The 23,756-nt window shown below is 42.6% G+C and overlaps 1 protein-coding gene across 1 annotated transcript in view; it reads left to right on the top strand.

Moving 5' to 3' along the window:
• The window catches only part of MYMK (myomaker, myoblast fusion factor), a 121,377-nt gene extending 97,867 nt beyond the window's left edge, over positions 1-23,510 (top strand). Inside the window, exon 5 of the mRNA XM_085612505.1 lies at positions 18,691-23,510. Within this exon, the coding sequence (XP_085468631.1) occupies positions 18,691-18,837 (147 nt within the window). The 3' untranslated portion in view covers positions 18,838-23,510. The remainder of the gene's footprint in view (positions 1-18,690) is intronic.
• Positions 23,511-23,756: the final 246 nt, after the last annotated feature.

Below are 23,756 nucleotides of genomic sequence, written 5' to 3'. Positions count from 1 at the left end.
ATCGGTCAATGTAGTTATTGCAATTGTTTAGATAAGTGTTTTTTGACCGTTGTTGAAAAAAATTGTATTTGCTTAAGTTGACACCATCCATCAATGTTTGTCTTTCTTATATCTTTCCTGTTCATCAGCACCCAGGGGCAGACGGGCAGGGACTGGGCAGTCGGCGGGACAGGAACACCACGAGGAGGACACCGCTGAGGGCTCCTCTGCTGGCCCCAGTAAGTCTTCTTGTTTTTAATAATATTTCTTATTCCATAACTTTTACTGCCCCATTTCTCCCGAACTATAGTGTGTTTCCAAATGCAATTTTTTGACCACCAATTATCCTTCGATCTGTACGGTTTCAAAAAGCTTATCCCTGCCTCCGCTACGATGACTGAGTACTACTACATACTATCAGTCTGTCTGTCTGTACTGTAGTAGCTAGTCTTGCCCAGTGCCACTCTTTGTGAAAGGTTGTAATATAAAACTCATATTCACCAGTAGCTCGTACAATCCGTTGGGTCGTTGTCTTGTACTACTTTTTACTCTTGTTGATGTTTAGGCTTTGAAAATTCACAGCAACAGCCCTACCAGATTTCTTAATATTTTGATATGATACCCTATAGGACATACAACTGTTGTAGGGATCTTGCACATACATTTGCACCAGAAAATAGGATGTTGGTGATGGTAGGTTGGACCTTCCTTGCACACCTCAATCAGAAATTCCGCACCCACCACAATTCCACTGCTTGACTATAGTACTGTCTTGTCATACCTATTAGGTCTCGGAACCCTCCCCCCAAGACAACCAACAAGTAGACAACCCAGAACATTAACACACCCAACCTCTGTCGTGGAAGCAATTCACATGCACACCCTTACTTTAATTTGCTCAATCGTGTAACTTAGTCCACTCCACACCAAATACCACGAAGTCTATGTAAGTTTAAAATTTTTATTTCAATTTGAGAAGGTCTGTACACTGTTATCTTAGCAGCACCAACCGGCAAATCAATAACATTAAAACAAAATACATTGTTACACTAATACAGTTGGGAATTAAATCATGATAACTGAAGTGGTGGAAGGCAGCACCACCATCCCATAGCAATTTAGTTTATATACATTTATAAATGAAGATGTGAGTGAAGGGACCCCTCACCTCAGAAGAACCTAGTACTGGTAGTTGGTGCATCGTTCAGAAGCTCTGGTTCGTAGAAGCGAATCTTGCGTCTGTAATGCGAAAAAAGAAATGGTGTGCGTTAGTATATTGCAACTTGCAAGCATTTCTCAGCCGTGCTAAAAAGTGTAGCATCTATGGATAAGCAATATGGACAGTAACAGTAGTACACCAGTTCTTCCTAAAAAAGTGGCTGGTTAATGTTTGTTGACCGCCTGTACGCAGCGCGTAGACTAGACAGTAGCAGTGTGAGGCAGGTCATGTGGGCTCAAAGGTGTCTTAAGAAGCTGCAAGGTAAAGGTAACGTCACATGTGCATGGCTAGGGCTAATCAAGCAAATGCTACAATGATCATATAACTTAGTGTCTACTCTACTACTACCTGATTTGTACTAGTGATTTATGTTAGTATTAACTCATTTTTCAACCTTGCTACTGATCAATAGGGGGGAGGTGTATATGTTGCCTAATAAATGTGTAATGTTTTCTAGGCGCACTACCGACCACCATTGCTGGGGCCAGCGAAGGCGACGCCGAGGGCGAGGATGCGGCAGTTGCAGATAGCAACGGAGGGGGAGTGGCAGCACCAGTGGCAGGCGGTGGTAAGTTAGATTCATAATCTTTAACTATTGTTGAACTTGACAGCACACTCACTGCAAAGGTGTACTGTATGTATATGTATACTGTAAAGTTGTGAATTAGGGCCCCATTAGGATGGTGGGCGTATTGCCCCCGCCGGGCTGGCTGGAATTCACTGCCGTCACAGCAGGGGCAAACCTCCCGCCATCCCTGAAGAAAATATTCAGACATGTCTAGGCGGAAAAGGGTTCAATATGGCGGTGGTGTCTCTCTCACCACACCGGCAGCCATATAATCTGCATTTTGGAATGCCTTTGCGTGGCGGCATTACCGTCCGCCACGGAAAGGCATGCACACATTGCAGAGTATGCTTGGGGGCCCCCATGGAGGGTACCTACCGATGCTATGGTGCCCCCCGACTTTCAAAGCAAAACGTGACAGGCTCCGTGCGAGGCCCGTCATGTTGTGCTTGGAAAAGCAGCACAACATTTTAGCATTGCTTTCAGCAAAGCCAACCAGAATTTAAAATTAAAATAACAGGGTGCGCCCGCCACTGTGCCGGGCGCATCATCCTAATTAATTGTCCCCACGGGACCCCCACCCTTTTTAGCAGTCGGATGGCGGGCGGACAAAGTCCGCTCGCTATCCGATGTCGTAAGTAAGTATGAGTTCTTGGGGACGTTTGAAGAGTGAACTAGAAGACTAGAATTCCCTTTAATTGGTATAGGACTAGGAGCCAGAGTATTGAGTAACCAATGGCCTCATCTATCTGATTTCAACTCCGCTTTGAAAGTTTTATGGAGAAGAGCACCTGGTGCACTGTTCAACTAAAAAGTGTAAGACAGGTGGAAGGAAGAAGGACGGGCGACATTTAAAATGTTATGTACTACTGTGCTTTATTTTATAGTGCTACTCTACCATGCCACTATGTGTATAAATAATTACCTTGTCCTACTGTTTTATTAAGACTATATTTTACAATTGTCGTGTTTTTTTCTTTTTGATACACAGCTACTCCGAAAATCAACCGCAAGGAGTTGGCCGCCAAGGCACGGCGCCGGAAGCTGGAGGCAATCCAGCAGGAATACCGGCGGCTGGTGGTCCTAGCCGAGGAGGAGGAGGAGAGTGCAGCAGCAATTGAAGCCTCCTCCAGTGCCCCGGGCCCCAGCCACCGCCCTCCAGCGGTACGGCGCCACCATCTGGCGGCTGCCCGCCGCCACCGTGCCATCTCCGGTGCCCCCCCCCACTGTGGTTGCAACTGCCGCGGCCTTAGACGCCGCGTCGCCCATTTAGAGGACCAGATTCGTGTCCTCCTCCAGTCCCGCCCCACCAGTTAGTCCCTGTCACTGCCCCTTTTTTAATTCCTGTTTGTTTCCTCACTCGTTTGGGCGTTCTCTATTTCTATGGACAGTCGTTGGGGTTAGGGAGGGGGGTGGGTCAGCTTTTGTGGGTTTAGTTTATTTGTTAGGGTCAATTAAATATATTTTTCTATGTTACATGCAATGTTGTTAATGTTTTGTAGGTGGGGTAACTGTTTTACATCACACTGTTTCTTTGCTGGTGCATGGCCGCCCATAGCGTGTGTTTGATTTCAATAATTTGCTGACTGTATAAGACACAAACAGATAGATGCGACACACCTCACTCATTCACTGGTCCTACTATGCATTCTTTGGAGTGGTGTCTGAAACTGACATCATTGACAACATGTCCATTATTGATTCTGCCTCCCCCAAACTTCTCTCTTACCGGTGCTTGATGTTTATGTCCAACTGTGGCACAGCACTGGCTGCATGGTGAAGATGGTTTCCTTTTTCATACATGCCATGATTGGGGTGGTGGTGGTAGTATAGTAGTAGTATACACTGGCAGGGTAGCAGCATTTCCAAAAAAAGAAAAGGAGATAGTCAATCGCCTTTGAGAGACTGTTAGAGGAGTAGTTGAATGAAGTACATCACAGAATTTACCGAGCAACAATTATATGTTCAAATATTTGACAAAAAAAATGAATGCTGGATATTATGAGGATAGCCTACTAGACAGAGTTACAAACTATAGTTTTGTCGACTTGGCTATGCCTACAGTCTAACAGTTAGTGCTGTATATGAGGAATGACAACAAACAAATCAAATCAATGCCGGCAATTCATGCTGAGGTATATGTTCCTTTGTTAAATAAAATAACCTGTGAAATATCCTACTCATGGGTGGGCAAGCAGAAGAAGATCATCGCTCTGCATTGAAATTGAAGTAGTGTTGCTTTCACCACATCCGCCCCAGCAAGTGTGTGATTAAGTATTGGTGTACTTTTAATTTAGTTACACCTCGACAATAAGTCACACAGCCCGGGGGAAGAGGGTTAGGGTCCGTTGATTGGATGGGAAGGGGGATTTTGGGAAAGGTTTGACATAGAAAAACAGTATGCATACATAGACAAACAAACGACAATCATTGAAGACTACCATACCATATCCATTCCATATGTTAAGGTATAAAAAAGGAAATGCATGCATGATGAGACCCGGATTACATACACTTCTATTTCTTGTTCTGTTCCGGCCTTAAAACTTTAACAGATAGCAAATAGAAATTTTAAATATTGGTAGTGAGGAATCGTAAACACAGAGAAAACGTAATGATGATTGATAATAACAACTCCAAGAACACACTGTTGTAAAGAATGTATACAAGATATTAATCAAATTTTTTAAAAGAAGTGAAAAGTGGATACTGTTACTGTCTTATCCTGGTCAAAAATGTGGACTGGTTTTTTGCATCTCGGCATTCCTCTTGCTCCTCTCGTCCATCAATCTTGGGTGTGTCGCCTCACCACTCGCCACTGCCCGGCTGGAATAAAAAGGTGATTGATTGGTAAGGTAATTAATATGCATTGTAATGTTTTACAAAGTTTTGGACAAGGCCCGGCCTGTAATTTTAGATTGAAAACCAAAGGGGATATTCAGAAAGAAAGTGAAAACAAATGCACAAGTGATGGTGTAGTGCAACAAGAACACTTTCCGAGGTGGCATGTATGCATATGCATCATCTCTACTGTAGTCTGTTTCCAGCATAGACCTTCAACAGTAACAGGAGAGATCAGGCCCACAGTGCTTACCATTAGCACAGCCTACGTTACCACTTTAGAGTCCTTTTTTTTTTTTCTCTCAAAGAGTTGGACAAACGCAAAGCACATTATCCATTCCAGACATAGCATTTTACAGTTAAAGTTAGTAAAATCAATGCACTGCAGTCATCCCACCGCTACACTCTATTCAACTTCTACACAGACATTTGGGTGTGCTGTGGTTGTGGTTCACGTGTTTACCTTTAGGCTTTTCCGTTTTATGCCACTCATGAAACATCCTCCTGACTTCATCATCAGCTCTGATACTTCTACTGACTGAAGATCGGCCTGCAGTACAAGTGTAATTTTTAGAACACAACAAGAGTAGAAATATAAATATTACTGACTTGAGTCATTCTTTATTGTGTACAGAAAGATAGATTAACACTAGTACACTTTGACATCATTCACTTTGTGCACAACAAACAACGCCAACACAAAGATCAATAGCTCAGAGTCAGGTGTCCAATGCATGCCATTAATTATCATCATTTATTACCTGTTACTTCTCATCTTAAGTTAACGGGCCGTCTCTTTCGCCATCATCATGATGGACGGTGCTGTTAAGTCACAGTCATTTGCATTGCGCAGCAGATTGAGTGAGTGCCCTTCCTGTATTGAATTAAAAGCAATGTATCACCAAGATGCAGGAGAGAAGTACACATTTCTTGTTTGCCAGAAGAGGAAAATTAGTAATTACTAGTGTGTTCTGTAGAAAGTTGATTAGTGGCAGTGCACAATTACATCAATTCATGCGAAACACACCACAAAATCTACATCATTCAGTCTGCTATTCTGCGGCCAATGCATGGCATCAATCATTACCTGTTGCATCTCATCTCGTTAACGCTGCAGGCCGTCTCTTTCGCCATCATCATGATGGACGGTGCTGTTAAGTCACAGTCATTTGCATTGCGCAGCAGATTGAGTGAGTGCCCTTCCTGTATTGAATTAAAAGCAATGTATCACCAAGATGCAGGAGAGAAGTACACATTTCTTGTTTGCCAGAAGAGGAAAATTAGTAATTACTAGTGTGTTCTGTAGAAAGTTGATTAGTGGCAGTGCACAATTACATCAATTCATGCGAAACACACCACAAAATCTACATCATTCAGTCTGCTATTCTGCGGCCAATGCATGGCATCAATCATTACCTGTTGCATCTCATCTCGTTAACGCTGCAGGCCGTCTCTTTCGCCATCATCATGATGGACGGTGCTGTTAAGTCACAGTCATTTGCATTGCGCAGCAGATTGAGTGAGTGCCCTTCCTGTATTGAATTAAAAGCAATGTATCACCAAGATGCAGGAGAGAAGTACACATTTCTTGTTTGCCAGAAGAGGAAAATTAGTAATTACTAGTGTGTTCTGTAGAAAGTTGATTAGTGGCAGTGCACAATTACATCAATTCATTCATGCGCAACACACACAACAAAATCTACATCACTCAGTCTGCTTTTCTGCGGACAATGCATGGCATCAATCATTACCTGTTGCATCTTATTTTCAGTTAATGGCCAGTCTCTCTCGGCTCTGAAGGAGGATAGCTATAGAAGTCATCAGATTCATGGTCCACTTGTTTTGGAAGGACGAGGAAAGTTTGAATTTGTTGTTACCATCATCCAATCATCATTCATGAGGGAAATGGAATTGACCAGGAGATGCAGTATGATCGAGCGGAGGAGCTGGATTCTGAGGACTGTAGTGTCAAATGGCAGACACCTGAAACTTGTATCTTAAATTAGAAGATTAGAAGACGGTGATAATGCATTGGTTGCGATTCACAAGTTTATAACCGGAACAACAGACACAAACAAAGGGGGAAAAAAGGGAGGAAGACAGTAAGTGCGAGCCTAATTGTCAGGGAAGTATAGCTCGTCCTCAAACTCTGGGGGATCTTCCAGTAGTAGGTAATCATCTGACACAATACTTCCGTCACCTGAGCCGCTGTCCTCATCTTCCTCTGTTGATTCATGCATTGTGTAATTCGGTGGTATGAAGTGCTGATTCATTTTGATCATTGTTAACCTCTCCACGTTTTTGGGAGATAGACTGGTCCTTCTCAAGGTTACAATGGAACCAGCAGCACTGAAAACACGTTCGGAAGAGACACTTGCGACAGGGCAAGCCAGATAGCTTATCGCCAGCCTGCTGAGCTGTGGCCATTCAGACCTTTTCCTATACCAATACTGCACTGGGTTTTGATCAACGTACACCTCTGTTGGATCGTCCAGATAGGCCTGGACCATCCGCTCAATGTTCAGGGTTGCTGCTGGTAAGCTTTTGTGCTGTTTTTTCTGTGCATCAGCACTGTGCTTACGGCCCATCTTTACATACCAATCTGATAATGATTGTACTCGGCCGAATGATCCAGTTATTGCTTTTGTAGTCGATGGTGATGGTGAGTGTTGCGATTGTGAGCCAACCGCACTGCCCTCAGCCGACGAAGTTGCACTTGATTCTGCATGGCCTGCTTCAGTATCAGTACTTGTTGTGGGTTGATGTGGCGGGCTTTTAATTAGCAGCCCTTCGTTTTCAAACTTGATGGCTGCTTCAGCTATACAACTTTTGTAGCGGGCAACATCAGTGTCGGAAAAAGAACGGAATAGTCCTAATTTTGCACGTGGATCCAGAATTGTGGCACAAATGTAATGGTCTTGTGACAAAATTTTATTTTGTATCCTTACATTTTCTGATAAGCGCCTGGATAAGCTCTCCACCAAGTCATGGGCTTGCCTTCTGTCCTCTACACCTTTGTAGGATTCAGACACATTATTCAGCTCATGCTCTAGCATTTGCAACAATGGGATCGCTTGGCCCATTGTACAGTCCTCCTTGCTGACTTCACGTGTGAAGACCTCAAAAGGAGACAGCATCTCAGTCAGGCATTGAATTAGGGTCCATTGCTCCCTCTGAAGGGTCATGCCTTTAACACTAGCATCACTGCCTTTGTACCAGACATAATCATTGAGTGACCTGTGCTGTTCGTACAGACGATCAAGCATGTAATACGTTGAGTTCCAACGTGTTGCCACCTCCTGGATGAGTGCCTTGACTGGCACCCTACGCTCACGTTGGAAGATCCTCAGCTGCTTCCGAGCTTTAAAAGAATGGCTGAAATGAGTGCATATTCTTCGGCAGATGGACAGTAAATTGCTTACTATGGGTTCTTTTTTCAGAAAGTCTTGCACTATAATGTTTATGCAGTGTGCCAAACACGGAACCCTGAAATAGGAACCAAGTTCCATGGCCTTAAGTACATTACTGCCATTGTCTGTGGCAACAAAACCAATACCAAGCCCTCTGGGCTGCAGCCATTCCAAAACCTTGGTGCGAAACTCTTCTAAAATGTTTTCAGCCGTATGAGATTTCTCCATGGCGAACATGGCTACAGTTGCATGTTTCCGAGTACCTTCAAAAATCGCAGCTGTGTCAACAACACCTCGTGCAGATAGTTGATCTTTAACCCCCACAAAAGAGATCCAGTGTGCAGTGATACACATGTAATCTGTGGCTTGGCAACTGGTCCACATGTCTGTTGTCAGGTGGATATTGTGCACAGCACTCTTCTGCAAAGCTTGTCCAACCAATTCCAGCACATCATGATGTAGTGCCGGAACAGCAATTCTTGCGAAATAGGACCGGCTTGGAACTTTCCATTTCGGGCAGATGGCAGACACAAATTCAAGGAAACCCACCCCTTCCACAAATGAAAAAGGAAGAAGGTCCAGCGCTAACATTTTAGCCAGCTTCGCATTGTACAATCGTGCCGTTGGGTGGTTGCGTTGGAACTGCCCCTCCAACCTAAACATGCTGTCAATGGTAGGCTGGCTTACTTTCCTTAGTGGTGCCATTAACCCACTAAGGCTCAACGACACAGATTGTCTCATTGAGGTACTCGCCGCCGGTCGCCTTGGTGTCTCACCCACACTCTGAGTATGGCTCTTACTGCGGTGCCACTCTGATGTTACTGAGGAGGATGTGGGCGTTACCACTGCAGTGACTGCACTACTGGAGACAGGGCTAGAAATGCCTCCCTGTTCTTCACCTGCCACCACAATAATATCGCTCCCTGATTCCTGACCAACTTCAAAGGGTTTAGTTTTCCTACTTTCTTTTAACTTAAGTAGGTGATCCTCCCACACAATAGTGTGGTGTATTCTGAGATGACTTGCTTGTCCTCCGGTACCATAGTTTGTACCAAGCTTACCACGCCGAACACCTTGCCGACAAATTGCGCATATAGCAATGTTATCCTCCTTGGCGCTAACAGAAAAGAAGTCCCAAACTGGGGAGGAGAACTTTCTGGCACTGCTGGATGTGCCACTTTCAACACCAGATGAACTTGAGGGGGTCCTTGAAAATATGTGACCCTGTCCACCTACACTGTGACTTTTACTACCACTTCCTACTGAGGTGGTTGAGCTGGATGTAGGTCCCTGCCGGGCCTTGGAAAATATGGCAGCTGGAGGTAGTGGTGGTGTAACCTGTGTTGGTGAGATCCGTGCTGCATCCCGCTCAGTAGCAGCCTTTCTGGATAGGGTTAGAATGTCGGTCTCCAATCCCTTTGGGGCGGGAGTAATGTGCGTGATGACTGGCTCGTCTTCATCAACATCATCACCCCCCTCTTCTACATCTACCTCCATAACTCTAAGTTTTTCTGGGACCTTCCTTTTCAGAAGCAATGTCTTGTGGCGTACTTCACTCTCAGACCGAGCTGGTGGGACCCAAGTGTCATCACGATCATCAGAAGCGGGGCTTGAAGAAGAAGATGATGGACTAAGCCTCCTTTTCCTTGCTGGTGGTCTGGAAGACAATAGATGTTCTGGAACAGTGGTTTGACTTCGCTCCGCTTTGTCTGCAGGAAGCTCGATTTCCTGAAATGCCCCTACGTCAGGAGCAACAACTACTATGGTGGGCTGTTGTGGCGGCTGCTGCTGGTCTGGTTGCGGCGGCTGCTGCTGCTGGTCTGGTTGCGGCGGCTGCTGCTGCTGGTCTGGTTGCGGCGGCTGCTGCTGCTGGTCTGGTTGCGGCGGCTGCTGCTGCTGTTCTGGTTGCGCCGGCTGCTGCTGCTGTTCTGGTTGCGCCGGCTGCTGCTGCTGTTCTGGTTGCGCCGGCTGCTGCTGCTGTTCTGGTTGCGCCGGCTGCACACTGATCTGCTGAGTTTGCGCCTGCGTTGAACTTGATTGTGTACTACTTTGCGGTAATGACATTTCTTCAACACCGCTGCCCGTTAGTAGACTGGCTACCTCTGCGACAGTAAAGCCCTTGGGCCTAGGTTGGTGGGGTTGCTGGACCGCTGTGCTGCTCCCAGCTTGGTTCCCGGACAACGCTTTGGTGCCAAAAAAAACCTTGGCCGGCACACCACCAGTCGTGGTTAATGGCACTTCCCTTTTCTGTTCCTTCTTCTCACCAGCAACTTTCTTGGTACTGGACCTGGTACCTTTCTTTGGGGCCATCTTATTCCGACGTCAGGCAGGAGGCAGATGCACAACAAGTTCTGGTCACACGTGGGCGTGATGCGCACCAGGACTTCTGTCTGGCTGGCAGTACAACGGGTAGCCAGGTGATGCCGATGACACCTCCTACTCTGTCTTTTGTGCAGCTAAAAGCAAAGAAGACAGGAGAAGAACATCAGTGAAATGTTGCGTTTGTTTTTGTGGTTCAGTTACTTAGTACTGTACTAGTGCAAACAAAAGATAGTCTAGCCATTTATGAATTTTTTTTAACTAGAGCTATGTTATACTACTAGTACTGTGTACAGCCACACTACACTCTCAGGAAGGTGATGTCTAAAAATTCAACAGATCACATAGAAAACACTTGATCAATAAAGCTGTGGCTACCTGCTCTGGTAGCAGTGGATGAAAGCAGGCCTGCTGGCAGACAAGGCCAGGCAAGCTTGCAGGCCTAGGCCTCAAAATGGCCACCAGCCACATGGCGAGCCCCAACAGCATCAGCAAGGCCACCCCAAAAAACACACTTCCCCAACTCAATCCAATGCCATCCATGCCCAAAATGATGTCTAAAATCAACAGAACACACAGAAAACAGTAGATTACTAAAGCTGTGGCTACCTGCTCTGGTAGTAGTGGATGAAAGCAGGCCTGCTGGCAGACAAGGCCAGGCAAGCTTGCAGGCCTAGGCCTCAAAATGGCCACCAGCCACATGGCGAGCCCCAACAGCATCAGCAAGGCCACCCCAAAAAACACACTTCCCCAACTCAATCCAATGCCATCCATGCCCAAAATGATGTCTAAAATCAACAGAACACACAGAAAACAGTAGATTACTAAAGCTGTGGCTACCTGCTCTGGTAGCAGTGGATGAAAGCAGGCCTGCTGGCAGACAAGGCCAGGCAAGCTTGCAGGCCTAGGCCTCAAAATGGCCACCAGCCACATGGCGAGCCCCAACAGCATCAGCAAGGCCACCCCAAAATACACACTTCCCCAACTCAATCCAATGCCATCCATGCCCAAAATGATGTCTAAAATCAACAGAACACACAGAAAACAGTAGATTACTAAAGCTGTGGCTACCTGCTCTGGTAGCAGTGGATGAAAAGCAGGCCTGCTGGCAGACAAGGCCAGGCAAGCTTGCAGGCCTAGGCCTCAAAATGGCCACCAGCCACATGGCGAGCCCCAACAGCATCAGCAAGGCCACCCCAAAAAACACACTTCCCCAACTCAATCCAATGCCATCCATGCCCAAAATGATGTCTAAAATCAACAGAACACACAGAAAACAGTAGATTACTAAAGCTGTGGCTACCTGCTCTGGTAGTAGTGGATGAAAGCAGGCCTGCTGGCAGACAAGGCCAGGCAAGCTTGCAGGCCTAGGCCTCAAAATGGCCACCAGCCACATGGCGAGCCCCAACAGCATCAGCAAGGCCACCCCAAAAAACACACTTCCCCAACTCAATCCAATGCCATCCATGCCCAAAATGATGTCTAAAATCAACAGAACACACAGAAAACAGTAGATTACTAAAGCTGTGGCTACCTGCTCTGGTAGTAGTGGATGAAAGCAGGCCTGCTGGCAGACAAGGCCAGGCAAGCTTGCAGGCCTAGGCCTCAAAATGGCCACCAGCCACATGGCGAGCCCCAACAGCATCAGCAAGGCCACCCCAAAAAACACACTTCCCCAACTCAATCCAATGCCATCCATGCCCAAAATGATGTCTAAAATCAACAGAACACACAGAAAACAGTAGATTACTAAAGCTGTGGCTACCTGCTCTGGTAGTAGTGGATGAAAGCAGGCCTGCTGGCAGACAAGGCCAGGCAAGCTTGCAGGCCTAGGCCTCAAAATGGCCACCAGCCACATGGCGAGCCCCAACAGCATCAGCAAGGCCACCCCAAAATACACACTTCCCCAACTCAATCCAATGCCATCCATGCCCAAAATGATGTCTAAAATCAACAGAACACACAGAAAACAGTAGATTACTAAAGCTGTGGCTACCTGCTCTGGTAGCAGTGGATGAAAGCAGGCCTGTTGGCAGACAAGGCCAGGCAAGCTTGCAGGCCTAGGCCTCAAAATGGCCACCAGCCACATGGCGAGCCCCAACAGCATCAGCAAGGCCACCCCCAAAAACACACTTCCCCAACTCAATCCAATGCCATCCATGCCCAAAATGATGTCTAAAATCAACAGAACACACAGAAAACAGTAGATTACTAAAGCTGTGGCTACCTGCTCTGGTAGCAGTGGATGAAAGCAGGCCTGCTGGCAGACAAGGCCAGGCAAGCTTGCAGGCCTAGGCCTCAAAATGGCCACCAGCCACATGTCCAGGCCCAACAACATCAGCAAGGCCACCCCAGAAAAACACACTTCCCCAACTCAATCCAATGCCATCCATGCCCTAAATGTGATTGAAAATGAAATATATTCAAAAAACAAAAGGAACAGTTGCTTCATCATGCACACACACACCCATGAGGCCATGCCCATGGCTAGCTCGGGCCTACTACTACAACCCACAAAATTAAAATAAATTAAAAAAAAAAAAAGGAATGATGATAATTAATTATCAAAAATAAATTGTAGTTACACAACAACTGCAATTCCCACAATCAAACACAACAACCACTTACTTGTAAAATATCCTATTCCAAAAATCCTGAAATCCAATTGCAATGATGCAGCAGACAAAAAGAGAGATCTTTCCAGCTCCAAATCCAAAGGCAGAATGAGCGGGAGATGGACAAAGCACTGGGAGGAGCCTGCTGGACAGGAACAGGAAGTTGGAGAATCTGTGTCACTTCCTCCCTCTCTCCACTTTGTAAAAAAAAAATGACTCCTGGAGTCCTTGCACAAAAAAGGAAAGCCAAATGTGAATGTAAGGAGTTCTTTTCATACAAAATCAGTATTTGCAGATGGTTTCATGCTGCTAGAGCCGATATTCCTCTCCAAATTGTAAATTTTACGTTGTTGAGTTCTCCAGCTTCACATTACTTCCGCCGGCGTGTCGAAAACGATATGATCGCGTTCTCTTCTTTGTCCCTGTCGCGTTGGATATGACGTGTTCGCGGTCTCTTTCTCCTGTTCGCGTTCGATTTCATGTGCCCGCGTCCTCATTCTCTGGCTCGCGATGTAGAATGACAAGTTCGAGATCTCAATCTTCTCATACTCGCGCGGTGCATGATCGCGAGAAGAAAGACCTGATCGCGCGACAAATGACGTGATCGCGTGAAAAATGACTTGAATGCGGCCGCGAACTCTCGCGAGACAGCGCAAAATGGCTACCAAAATCCAACATCTCGTGGAGAACGCGACCGGGTCAAGAAAACTTGTCGGAGAACGCAGGGATTCAGGTAAGGCGATCGCGCGCGCGCGAGAATGTATTGTTTTACAGCGCGAGCAAGAAAAAAATTATCGCTAAGCTGCGGAATGCGGAAATTTTGACATTTTCGCGCTTTCCGCGGAACGCGAGAATGCCAAAATATCGCAACTTCCGCGAACGGAACGGATTTTTGGCCCAGGCCTTTGAGACCATAAAAAAATCAAGCCTCCTCCCATAGGTGTAGAGAATAGCAGGGAGTGCCACTGCAATGAATCAAAGAAAAGGGGGAGCATTGATGCAATAGTCCCACACTTAGAACTACCAATACTTCAGGAAGGTGCAGGAATACCTTTTTAAGCTATGTCCATGGAAAAATACAGAATTACTATGAAAGCTGTTATCTGCACAGTATTTCTTCCCCTGTGGCCCCTTTCCAATCAGCACACTTTGCACTGTTTTGCTCGTGAATATATCTGAGGGTGAGGGGAACATTGGTACTGTTGTTTTAATATAAGACCAGTAATACCAAAACACCCGGTAACTCCTGTTACTGGCCGAACTGGGATTACCTTTTAACTCAAAATAAGGAATTAAAGGCCTGATTGTCAAACTCACGTTTTCACTGCAGGAATGTCTGGACTTTGATGCTGCTTTGTATCACCCGCCTTGTAAACTGGGGAGGCTAAGAATCCACTCCCAAGAACACAGGAGAACAGGGGATTGGGAAAAACTAATGCCACTAGGTAGCACTCTCTATTGAACCTGGAGTGGCATTGTCTCTTTGTGTGAGTCCTGAAGAGAGTAAGCACACAGCATTACTATATAATCTCCTGAACTGAACTATATACCCTACAGTGTATGATATACCTCTTAGAGTTAGGGTAACTTTTTGCAGCTACATGTGCTTGTAAATACAAATGGTCCACCTGCAACATATAATGGGGATTGTTAGTCTAAAGTCCAGCTCGTATATGGTATGATGATAAATGTATGCAGAAATAAATCCTTCAACTACCTTAAATGCAGTTGACAGTACTTTCAGGAAACCTGATCAACTATGTAGTTCAAAGTCTTTAGAATGGAGGGACATTATCACTCTGCAGATGAAAACATAACTTTCATTCAATAGAATCAGTCATAAACAATGTTGCCTTTGAAAAAATGTCCAAGTCTATACAAATACTGATCATACTTTGACAACAATTAGTTCCATTTCACTACATTAGAATTATAGAAACCTGCCTAAATCTGCATTCATATTAAATACAAGACATTGATATTTAAGAATACAGTGTTCTAAATTACAAAATGTAAAAAAAACCTTAAATAGACCTAATTCACATGTTTATCTACCTTAATTGGCTCGATGACAACTTCTATCCTACTCTTTTCAGTTCAAAAAGATTTTATTAATAAGAAATAGAAAGTGTCACAACGTATTACAACATAATAAATATATGTCATACAAAAGAAAATCCACAATGTTATTAATGAATCAGGTTAAAGAATAAAACTGGAAGTAATAAAACATCAAAAGCGATGATACAGAATACTTGAAAATCAAATGAATGAAGAACGATTCAGGTTATTTAAGGGGATTTTGAGACTTCTTGTTGAGATGGATGCAATTGAAAAGAACGGCTAGCACATGCATGTAAATAAATGGTAATAGGACACCATAAATCCAACCTTTTCGACACCAAGTGGATAGGGTATACAAAGGAAGTGTCCAGCCTGTGATTATGACAAACAGCGTACCACCATGCCCTATAAGAAATTTTTGAGAAATCTTTCCAATTTGCTGTGATTTGCTGAAATGCAACTGCTAATAATAAATCAACAATTTTAACATTAAGCATAGTATTGTCCCAGCAAGATGACAAGCTTCCTAAAAAAACATGAATATAGGCAAAAGAAAATGTAGTGCCGAAAATCAAATTGATTTGAGACCAGACTTGTTTCCAAAAATTATATACAATAGAACAAGAAAATAACATGTGGAATAAATCAGCCTTTGGAGAAGAGCAAGTCCAACAAATATCAGTTACAGTAGTATAATTCTTGCTTAGAGCCTTCGGTGATACCAAAAGTCTGTTATATACAAAAAACAACGTTTGCGTTGTGCTTGCAGCTCTGGAGGATTTACGAATCTTAACCCATCAATTATTCCATAAAGACACTGGCCAAGATAGTGCAAAGTCACATTCCCAAGCCTTCTTGGGAACTTTGTCAGTGTTATGTAAAAAATGATATAGTGTGGAAGCCTTGGGTGTTGTTGCTAATAAGGATCATAATTGTGAGGAAGGATCTGGAATAACAGAGACAGCAGGTGTTACTGAGAATTGTGCACGTGTATCCAACACAGTGTTTTTGAGTATAAGGTATTTGTGGATGAATAAAGTAGGTAAATTGAATGAGTGGCTAAGTGAGGAAAAAGATAAAAAATCTGAGTGTGAAAAAAGCTGATGAATCCAGATTAGACCTATCTGATGCCAGGACTTCCAGTAAAAAGGTATATTTCGAATGAGCAGACTTTTATTGTGCCAAATTGTGGAACTGAGAAAGGAATCAATAGTATTATGAGGAAAAGGGAATAGAGGCATTAAAAGCTTAGATGTCAATTTAATAACGGGAGTAGATAGGGCTTGCGGTTTGCGTGAAAAGGAAAGATATTCATCGAAGGAAAAGGGGGACAAAGAGAGACGCTCGATTGTGGTCCATAAAGGGCAATCGTTTTTAGGGTCACGCAACCACAACGAAGCTTGACGGAGAAGGAATGCTTTTTGGTATGCTGGAAAATCAGGAAAATTAACTCCACCCTCAGATTTGGGGCGAATTAATCTATGTATAGACATTCGAGGTTTCTTATTATTCCAAAGGAAGGAAGAAAGAATAGAATTAATTTTCCTGAAAATTTTTTGTGGAATTGGAACTGGGATATTGGAAATAGTATATATGATTATGGGTGATAACATCATCTTTATAGTGTCCAGACGGCCCCACCATGATGAATAAAGGGGGTGCCATTTGGTAGTTAGATCCGAAATCTTTTGCATACATTTGTTCCTGCACAATGAAACTGTGTCTGAAATTGAAGATGTGACATGTAAACCCAAGTATTTAATGTGATTAGGACTCCAAGTAAAATTAGAGGCAGTAAAATCAAGTTTAAAAGTGTACTTTGTTAAAGGTAGAATCTCACATTTATCATTATTCAATTTGTACCCCGAAATGTCAGAATAAGCTTGTACTTCCGCTAAAAAAGCAGGGATTGAGTCAGTTGGGTGAGACATGAAGAGCAGGATATCATCTGCAAATGCTGCAAGTTTAATTTGAGAGTGAAACGTCTGGAAGCCATGTAAATTGGGATTCTGACGTAATTTTGATAAAAATGGTTCCAATGCCAAGTTAAAAACGAAAGGGGAGAGGGGGCAACCTTGACGCACCCCTCTTCCTAAATCAAAAAAAGGGGATATCAGTCCATTAGCACAAACCGGCGCTCTAGGTTTAAAATAAAGGAGAGAAATCAGGGATATAACATTGGGACCAAAGCCAAACCAATTGAGAGTATAAAAAAGGTATGCCCATTCAACCCTATCGAACGCCTTTTCAGCATCCAACGCTATTGCTGCCAAGGAGTCCTTAAAACGTGAAGATTTTGACAAAACGTCAAACAAGAGTTGTGTATTATCAGTTATGTAACGACCTTTAACGAATCCAGATTGCTCTATCCCTAACAGGTCTGGTAAATAAGAGTCCAATCGTAAGGCTAGTGCTTTGGAAAAGATCTTGTAATCGATGTTTATCAAGGAGATGGACCTATAATTTTTACAATGTTTAGAGTCTTTACCTTCTTTGGGGATGAGGCAGATATGAGCATCTGAAAAAGAACCAGAAGAGTGTCCTAATGTACTGAAAGAGTGTAATAAAGAATGCAATTTCAGTAATAAGAGTTTGGAAAAGTATGAATAAAATTCAACAGTAAAACCATTGGGTCCAGGTGCCTTATCACGTTTAAGGGATTGTAGGGCGTTCGACAACTCTAGCTGCGTTAAATCAGATTCTAATGAAATTAAATCTGGAGTGGCATTCTGAGGCCTTTGAATGGTGGAGAAAAAATGTGACAAGGCACGGTCCGTGGGTTGTGTTTCGGAAGCATACAATGTTTTGTAAAAAAGAGAAAATTCATGTAAAATGTCATCATCCTTGAATTTTAGATCTAGTTGTGCATCATAAATAGATTCAATGTTCAATTTATTATGCTTAACTTTCAAGTAATTGGCTAGAGTTTTCCCAGCTTTATTTTTACCACCATACAATTTGGCGCTGGATTTGAACAGATATAGTGAGGCGTCCTCCGTGGACTTTTTATTATATTGCAATTTGGCGTTGATAAGAGCTGTTAAACAGTCGTTTGTATGTGAGGTATAATAAGAGTGCTCCAGTTTCTTAATATCTTGGAGGAGATCCGTAGTCTGTTTACGAGCGTTTTTACGCTTCTTTGCAACGAAGGTTATTATGAAGTCTCTAGCTGAGGCTTTGAAGGCATCCCAAACCGTAGAAAAAGCCATGGAATCAGTTTGATTTATCATAAAAAATTTGTCAGAGAAGGTGATGAAGGAAGCCGTAAATTTTGGGTCTAAGCGAAGGGAGTTATTAAAACGCCACCTCCTGGGACCTGTAATTTTAGGTAAGATATCACGGCCAATGGAAACCGGGGTGTGATCTGAAATCAGAATAGGACCAATCTCTGCGTGGGTAAGAGTTTGTGAAATATTATGGGAGACAAAAAATATAATCGATCACTGATCGTAGATTTGCAGATGTGGAAGTTTCCCCATAATTCTCTATGTGTACATCTTATTTGTATGTCCACCATTCGTGAGCCTATGAATTAGGAATTTGACTCACAAATGTTTTTTGCATCATTAAATTCAATGTAAGTGTTCAAAATGTTTTAGGAATAGTGTCACAGTGTGTGGAATAGCTTTGGAGTTGGAACATGTCTCATTTTAATTGTTCCCTTGCCTTTTCTTGCAGGAATGGGATTACACATATGTGCACAGCTTTTATCACTGTTCATTGGCTATGTCGTTTGTCCTGCTGCTTCCGAAAGAAAACAAAAAGGCTGGAAATGGTGGCACCCCTGCAAAGCTGAGCTGCACTACTTTATGCTGCTGTGTGTGAGAACAGGTGCTCCTATTACATCTCTTCTCTGCCCCAGAGTGGCGGGCGGTGGACTGGTATTGAATTTACAGACCAACCAGCAGGGAGAAATAAGGAGCTCTGTTCAATAACATTGTTGATGAACCAAGCAACAAGGTCACCTGGAAGAGAAATGAAGACATCCACTGAGATGTAGAGAAAGTCTAATGCCTGGTGGAAAGGCTACATGAATGTATCAAATCATTTGTGGTCTGTATTATTCGAAGGACTTTGATGTTACGAATGGAAGAGGGTTATAACCCAAAAGGATACCTCCGAAGTTTTTGATATACTGTGCCAGTATGACATTGGTGCCCAATGTCCTCTGGCAATGAAGTAAATGCTGGCCATAAATCAGGGTGATTTATGTATCCTGAGTAGCATAGTTAGTAGAGCTGAAAACAGGTATGATGTGCAATCAGTTAAGCCTTCTTGTCCTTATCAGACACAGGCCAAGGGCCATACTATTAAACTGTTCCGGAGTGATGATCAATATGAAGGCAAACGGAGTCTATGTAGAGTCTTAACCAAACTTTCTTCAATGCATTTAAGGATATTGTAATGCTCAGGGGAGCGGGGGTAATGTTTTTTCACATTAAGCTATTTTCTGTTCAGATATCTGTCAACAACATGGCACCATGTCTAGGAACACACACCCTAAATTCACCTTCCAAAATGTCTTTTGGCTGGTTTCTCCAAGTTGAGGATATTTTTACAGACCTGCATTGACTGAACAGAACCTAATTCCTGAATCAGGTCTTGCAGGTAGTGCTCTACCTTGTAATTTAAGTATACATTTCTCCTTTATCCATTCTTTGTTTAGAGAATTGAGTCTAGTACTACTTTCATAGTTGGACTGTTGGCAATGGCAGGGTTGTCTACAGGAGTCTCTAAGGAGGAAAAATTATAAGAGGGAGGTTCATTATATATAAATGCTCACACCACTTTAGATGAAGACATGCCCACAGATGAATTGGTCTCTTTTTTATACAAGATAATCTACGCATGTGTATTTGTCCGGCTGATATTTTGAAAATTTCAACAACTCTCAACTCATGAGGGTGCAGCTCTCAGATTTGAGAGTGAGGTCTTTATTCATCCCATTCTCCATTAAGGCTCCTGAATGGATGAAGTAAGAAAGTTGTATAAGACACAGTTCTGCCAGACATATTCCAAGGGTTAACAAGTTAAGAGTGAAAGGCACCAGAAGAGATTTACCTAAGATTAACTAATACATGACTAAAGACACCAAGATGTGTTCAGTGACTCCTAAAAGCTGGCTGGAAGCAAATGATGGGTGCAGTGGTGGTTTACCTGGTGCCATGTGTTTTTTGGATGAGTCTCCTCTTCTTTTTTTAAAATCACAGGAAAGCTAAACGTGCTGTTGGTAGATCACCTACTTATCTCAGACTTCTGCTGTAAATCATGTTTACATTGTTGAACATTCTTGATTATTGCAGTTTCAATAGCGTCACAAAAACACAGCGCAAACTTAGCTATGAAAATATGATTCACAGCATAAAATCATGCTTTATATTTTATAGCAGAACCAAAAAAGTCCACAGCACCTGACCCAGATATGTATGATTTACCCAGTAGTTATCATTCAAGAAGTAATGACAGCATTAACAACAAACTGAAATTCTTATGCAACCTAAATGTATACTAAAAAGGAGCACCCCTGCAATGTATAGATTTGCCCATGCACTGCACTTAGATAACATTAAAGGGGACATTCGTATTTCTTTCAAAAGTGTGATGTGATCCTTATCATTTTGATGTAGCAGAATTTCAAAATCAAAAACCTTTCTCTGTATCCTAGTTTTTATCCTTTTCAAAAGGGTTGGTAAAAGACTGTAACAGCGTGTCATTTCTGAAAAAGTAATTGACATCAGAGAAGGACAGCCAGTGTAGTTTATAGACTGATTACAGGGGCATAGGTGCAATAGGAATGTCTTTTCTTACTGGTGCAAAGTGAAAGAAAGTGCATCTTTCCCGCTGTGACAAATATGCACTATTCTCTTACTTTCCTCCAGTGTTGGCACTTCCTGCTTCAGAGATAACAGCTTGATTGGTAAATATGACAAAAGATAAATCAAGTACAGTGGCCCGATCCGGCTAATCCCCTGATTCTCATTTGCTTCACTGTTGTGTGCCTTTGGTTCTGTTTTTTTGTCCTCTTCTGTGTTCTTGCTACACCTCTGCTCTTCCCTCACTTATTTCGTCATTTGGTAGGCACAGTAATTTTTATGTGGAATATTCTTAGATTATTGCTTCCTTCTCTCCCTATGATTCCACTATTAATGGTTGATTTCTTAATATCATTCTTCTATCCACTCGTCCATGTCTTCTTACCTTCTCTACCTGCCTCCTCTACATGTGCATACTTTCTTCCTATGTCTGTTCTATTTTCCCTCAACTTCTCTTCTTCCCTCCACTTCCTCCAATGCCATCACCACTGTTAAACATACAAACTGGCAGATTTCAGCTATAAAGTTTTAAATAAATGTTCCCTTCTTACTTTTTCGTGCCTTTTCTTGCCTTTCCATGTGGCAAAAATATAATCCTATTGACTTTAAATTATTTTCCCCTTTTCTCTGTCTCCGAACCGAATTTAGGCACTCTTCTTTTCCCAACACCCATGTCTCTTCTCTTTTAGTTGTCTCACCTCCCAGACTAGATAACTTTAAAATTTTCTAAGTATCACAGCTAAATATATTCTAACAAAGCTTCACCCAAGCAGCTCCATCTACACTTTCACATCACTGAGTATACTTCTGCAGGGATATTTCACTGAGTATACTTCTGCAGAGAAATTTCTTTCTGCCGCATAACTTCGTCTCTTTTATCCTTGTTCTTCATTAAACAGTCTGGATTTCACCCCTTCTTCATTCTAGCTCCTAAACCTTGTGGGCCCGATTCACAAACATAATCGTTTGTGTGAGTTTACTACATTTTGGTATTCACAGGGGAAAACTTAGACCAAAGTCTAACTTTACTACTATTTGCTATTCACAAAGGTAAACTTAGACCAAATGTCTGACTTAACTACTTTTCGGTATTCACAAAGGTAAGTTACTACTAGTAAAGTTAGGTTAGATTTTTGGTCTAAATTTACCTTGGTGAATACCGAAAAGTAGTAAACTTACACAAAAGTGTAAGTTTACGTTTGTGAATCAGGCCCACGAAGTTTAGGAGCCAGAACAAAGAAGAGGTGAAATCCAGACTGTTTAGAGGTACCAGAGAGTCACGGAATAGCGCTCTTGATATTCACCACTTGCACCCTCACATATTGCATTCCTCATGACATGTTCCATGACTGCATTGATAGCATCCCTACTTACATCTGAAATGACAACATTGATAACAACTCTGTACATGGCAGGACTGCGAGTTATAGTTACTTTAGGGCACAGTTTACTTAAAATAACTATAACTGGAGAATTTCAGTGGTTTTGTTACTTTAAGACGTTATGTTTTAGCTAACATTTCCACTGAACTATAAAGTCCCATATATAAATGTGTATAAATGTATATATACACATTTGCATACACACGCATGCACTTCCACACACACACACACACACACACACAAATGTATGTATTTATTTTGGGAAAAAGTGTATGTCCCCTGTAAGGATGAGTTCACATATGCCAGCGCAATGAAGACAAGTGTTTCGCAGATTGAAGGTGCCTTTCACAGTCATAATAAGCATTCACTTGGAAAATCTGTAAATGTATTTAAATGTTCTTCCTGACACATTCATTTTTAAATTATTAAATCCCCCCCAACACTTATTCCATCACATTTAATGAACTGTCATCATATGATCATAAATGTGCTACAACGTGAATGAAAATATGTTGCTCCAGGTGGAAAGTAGGAAATTTCCACTCATTAAAAGCAAATAGTGCTTTTGAGTAGCGTTAATGAGAAAGAGGACGTGAATAGCTGATTTGCATGTCTAAGCACTTCATCATGAACAATCTTGGCACGAGCTTAAATGGGAGAAAAACAGTTATCACTTAACCCAGGTACACTTTACTCTTGGGATTAGCTCATTTTATTTTACACTTGTTAAATTCTTGAGCTTGAGGTTTACAGACCAATGCAACACTACCTACTCTTACAATGGTTGAGTAAAACACTATTTCCTGTAAGAGGCTAAAAAAAACGCTAGCCAATATTCCACGTATTTGGGGCTGAAATTCAAAATGAACCCAGTAAATATCACACCAGGGGTTATCTGAATTGACCAGGTGCTCAATTACCACCTAAGATTCCACGGTTGAGGGAATGAGCCACCTATATATTGACTATTATGGCATGTCCAGTCATTTACGGATATACCTAATTTGGTCGACTAAAATGCTTGTACTGTTATCACAAACAACCCTTTGAAGATTCCTGAGTGTTATAATTACAATTTTTGCACTTTTTGCACACTATTTGCCCTTGAGTTTATGCTTATTGTTGCATTGTGTGCATCTCTAACTGAATGTATGAGTGAATAGTTTTTTGACAATGTACTCATCTACTAGTACAAACTGTGTGTCTTAGAAGAAATGGTGTAATTTATTTCTTGTGAAAGTATTTTGTTGGCATCTTGTAATGATGGAGGCTTTGTACAATATACTTTTTGTTACATAAACTGCGCCATCTCGTTTTTGTTTTTTATTCGACTACTGATACCTTATGTTGTACCTATCTCAACCACAGACCCAGACAAATTGGGTTAAAAATTGATCATTTGTCCATTTTCCGTCCAGATGCATTCGTAGAACTCAAGGCAAAACCCCCAGAGTATTATTTTATCGCTCAGATTCTTCAACAAGCTCACATCCCTAACTTGTGAGGTGTCTGCAACATGTTTGTTTTCCACTACTGCGTTCTGAATAAC

The sequence above is a fragment of the Triturus cristatus genome, chromosome 1_2 (genome assembly GCF_964204655.1).
Source record: "Triturus cristatus chromosome 1_2, aTriCri1.1, whole genome shotgun sequence".
In the NCBI taxonomy this organism is placed as follows: domain Eukaryota; kingdom Metazoa; phylum Chordata; class Amphibia; order Caudata; family Salamandridae; genus Triturus; species Triturus cristatus.
This window is presented reverse-complemented; position numbering and strand designations above follow the sequence as displayed.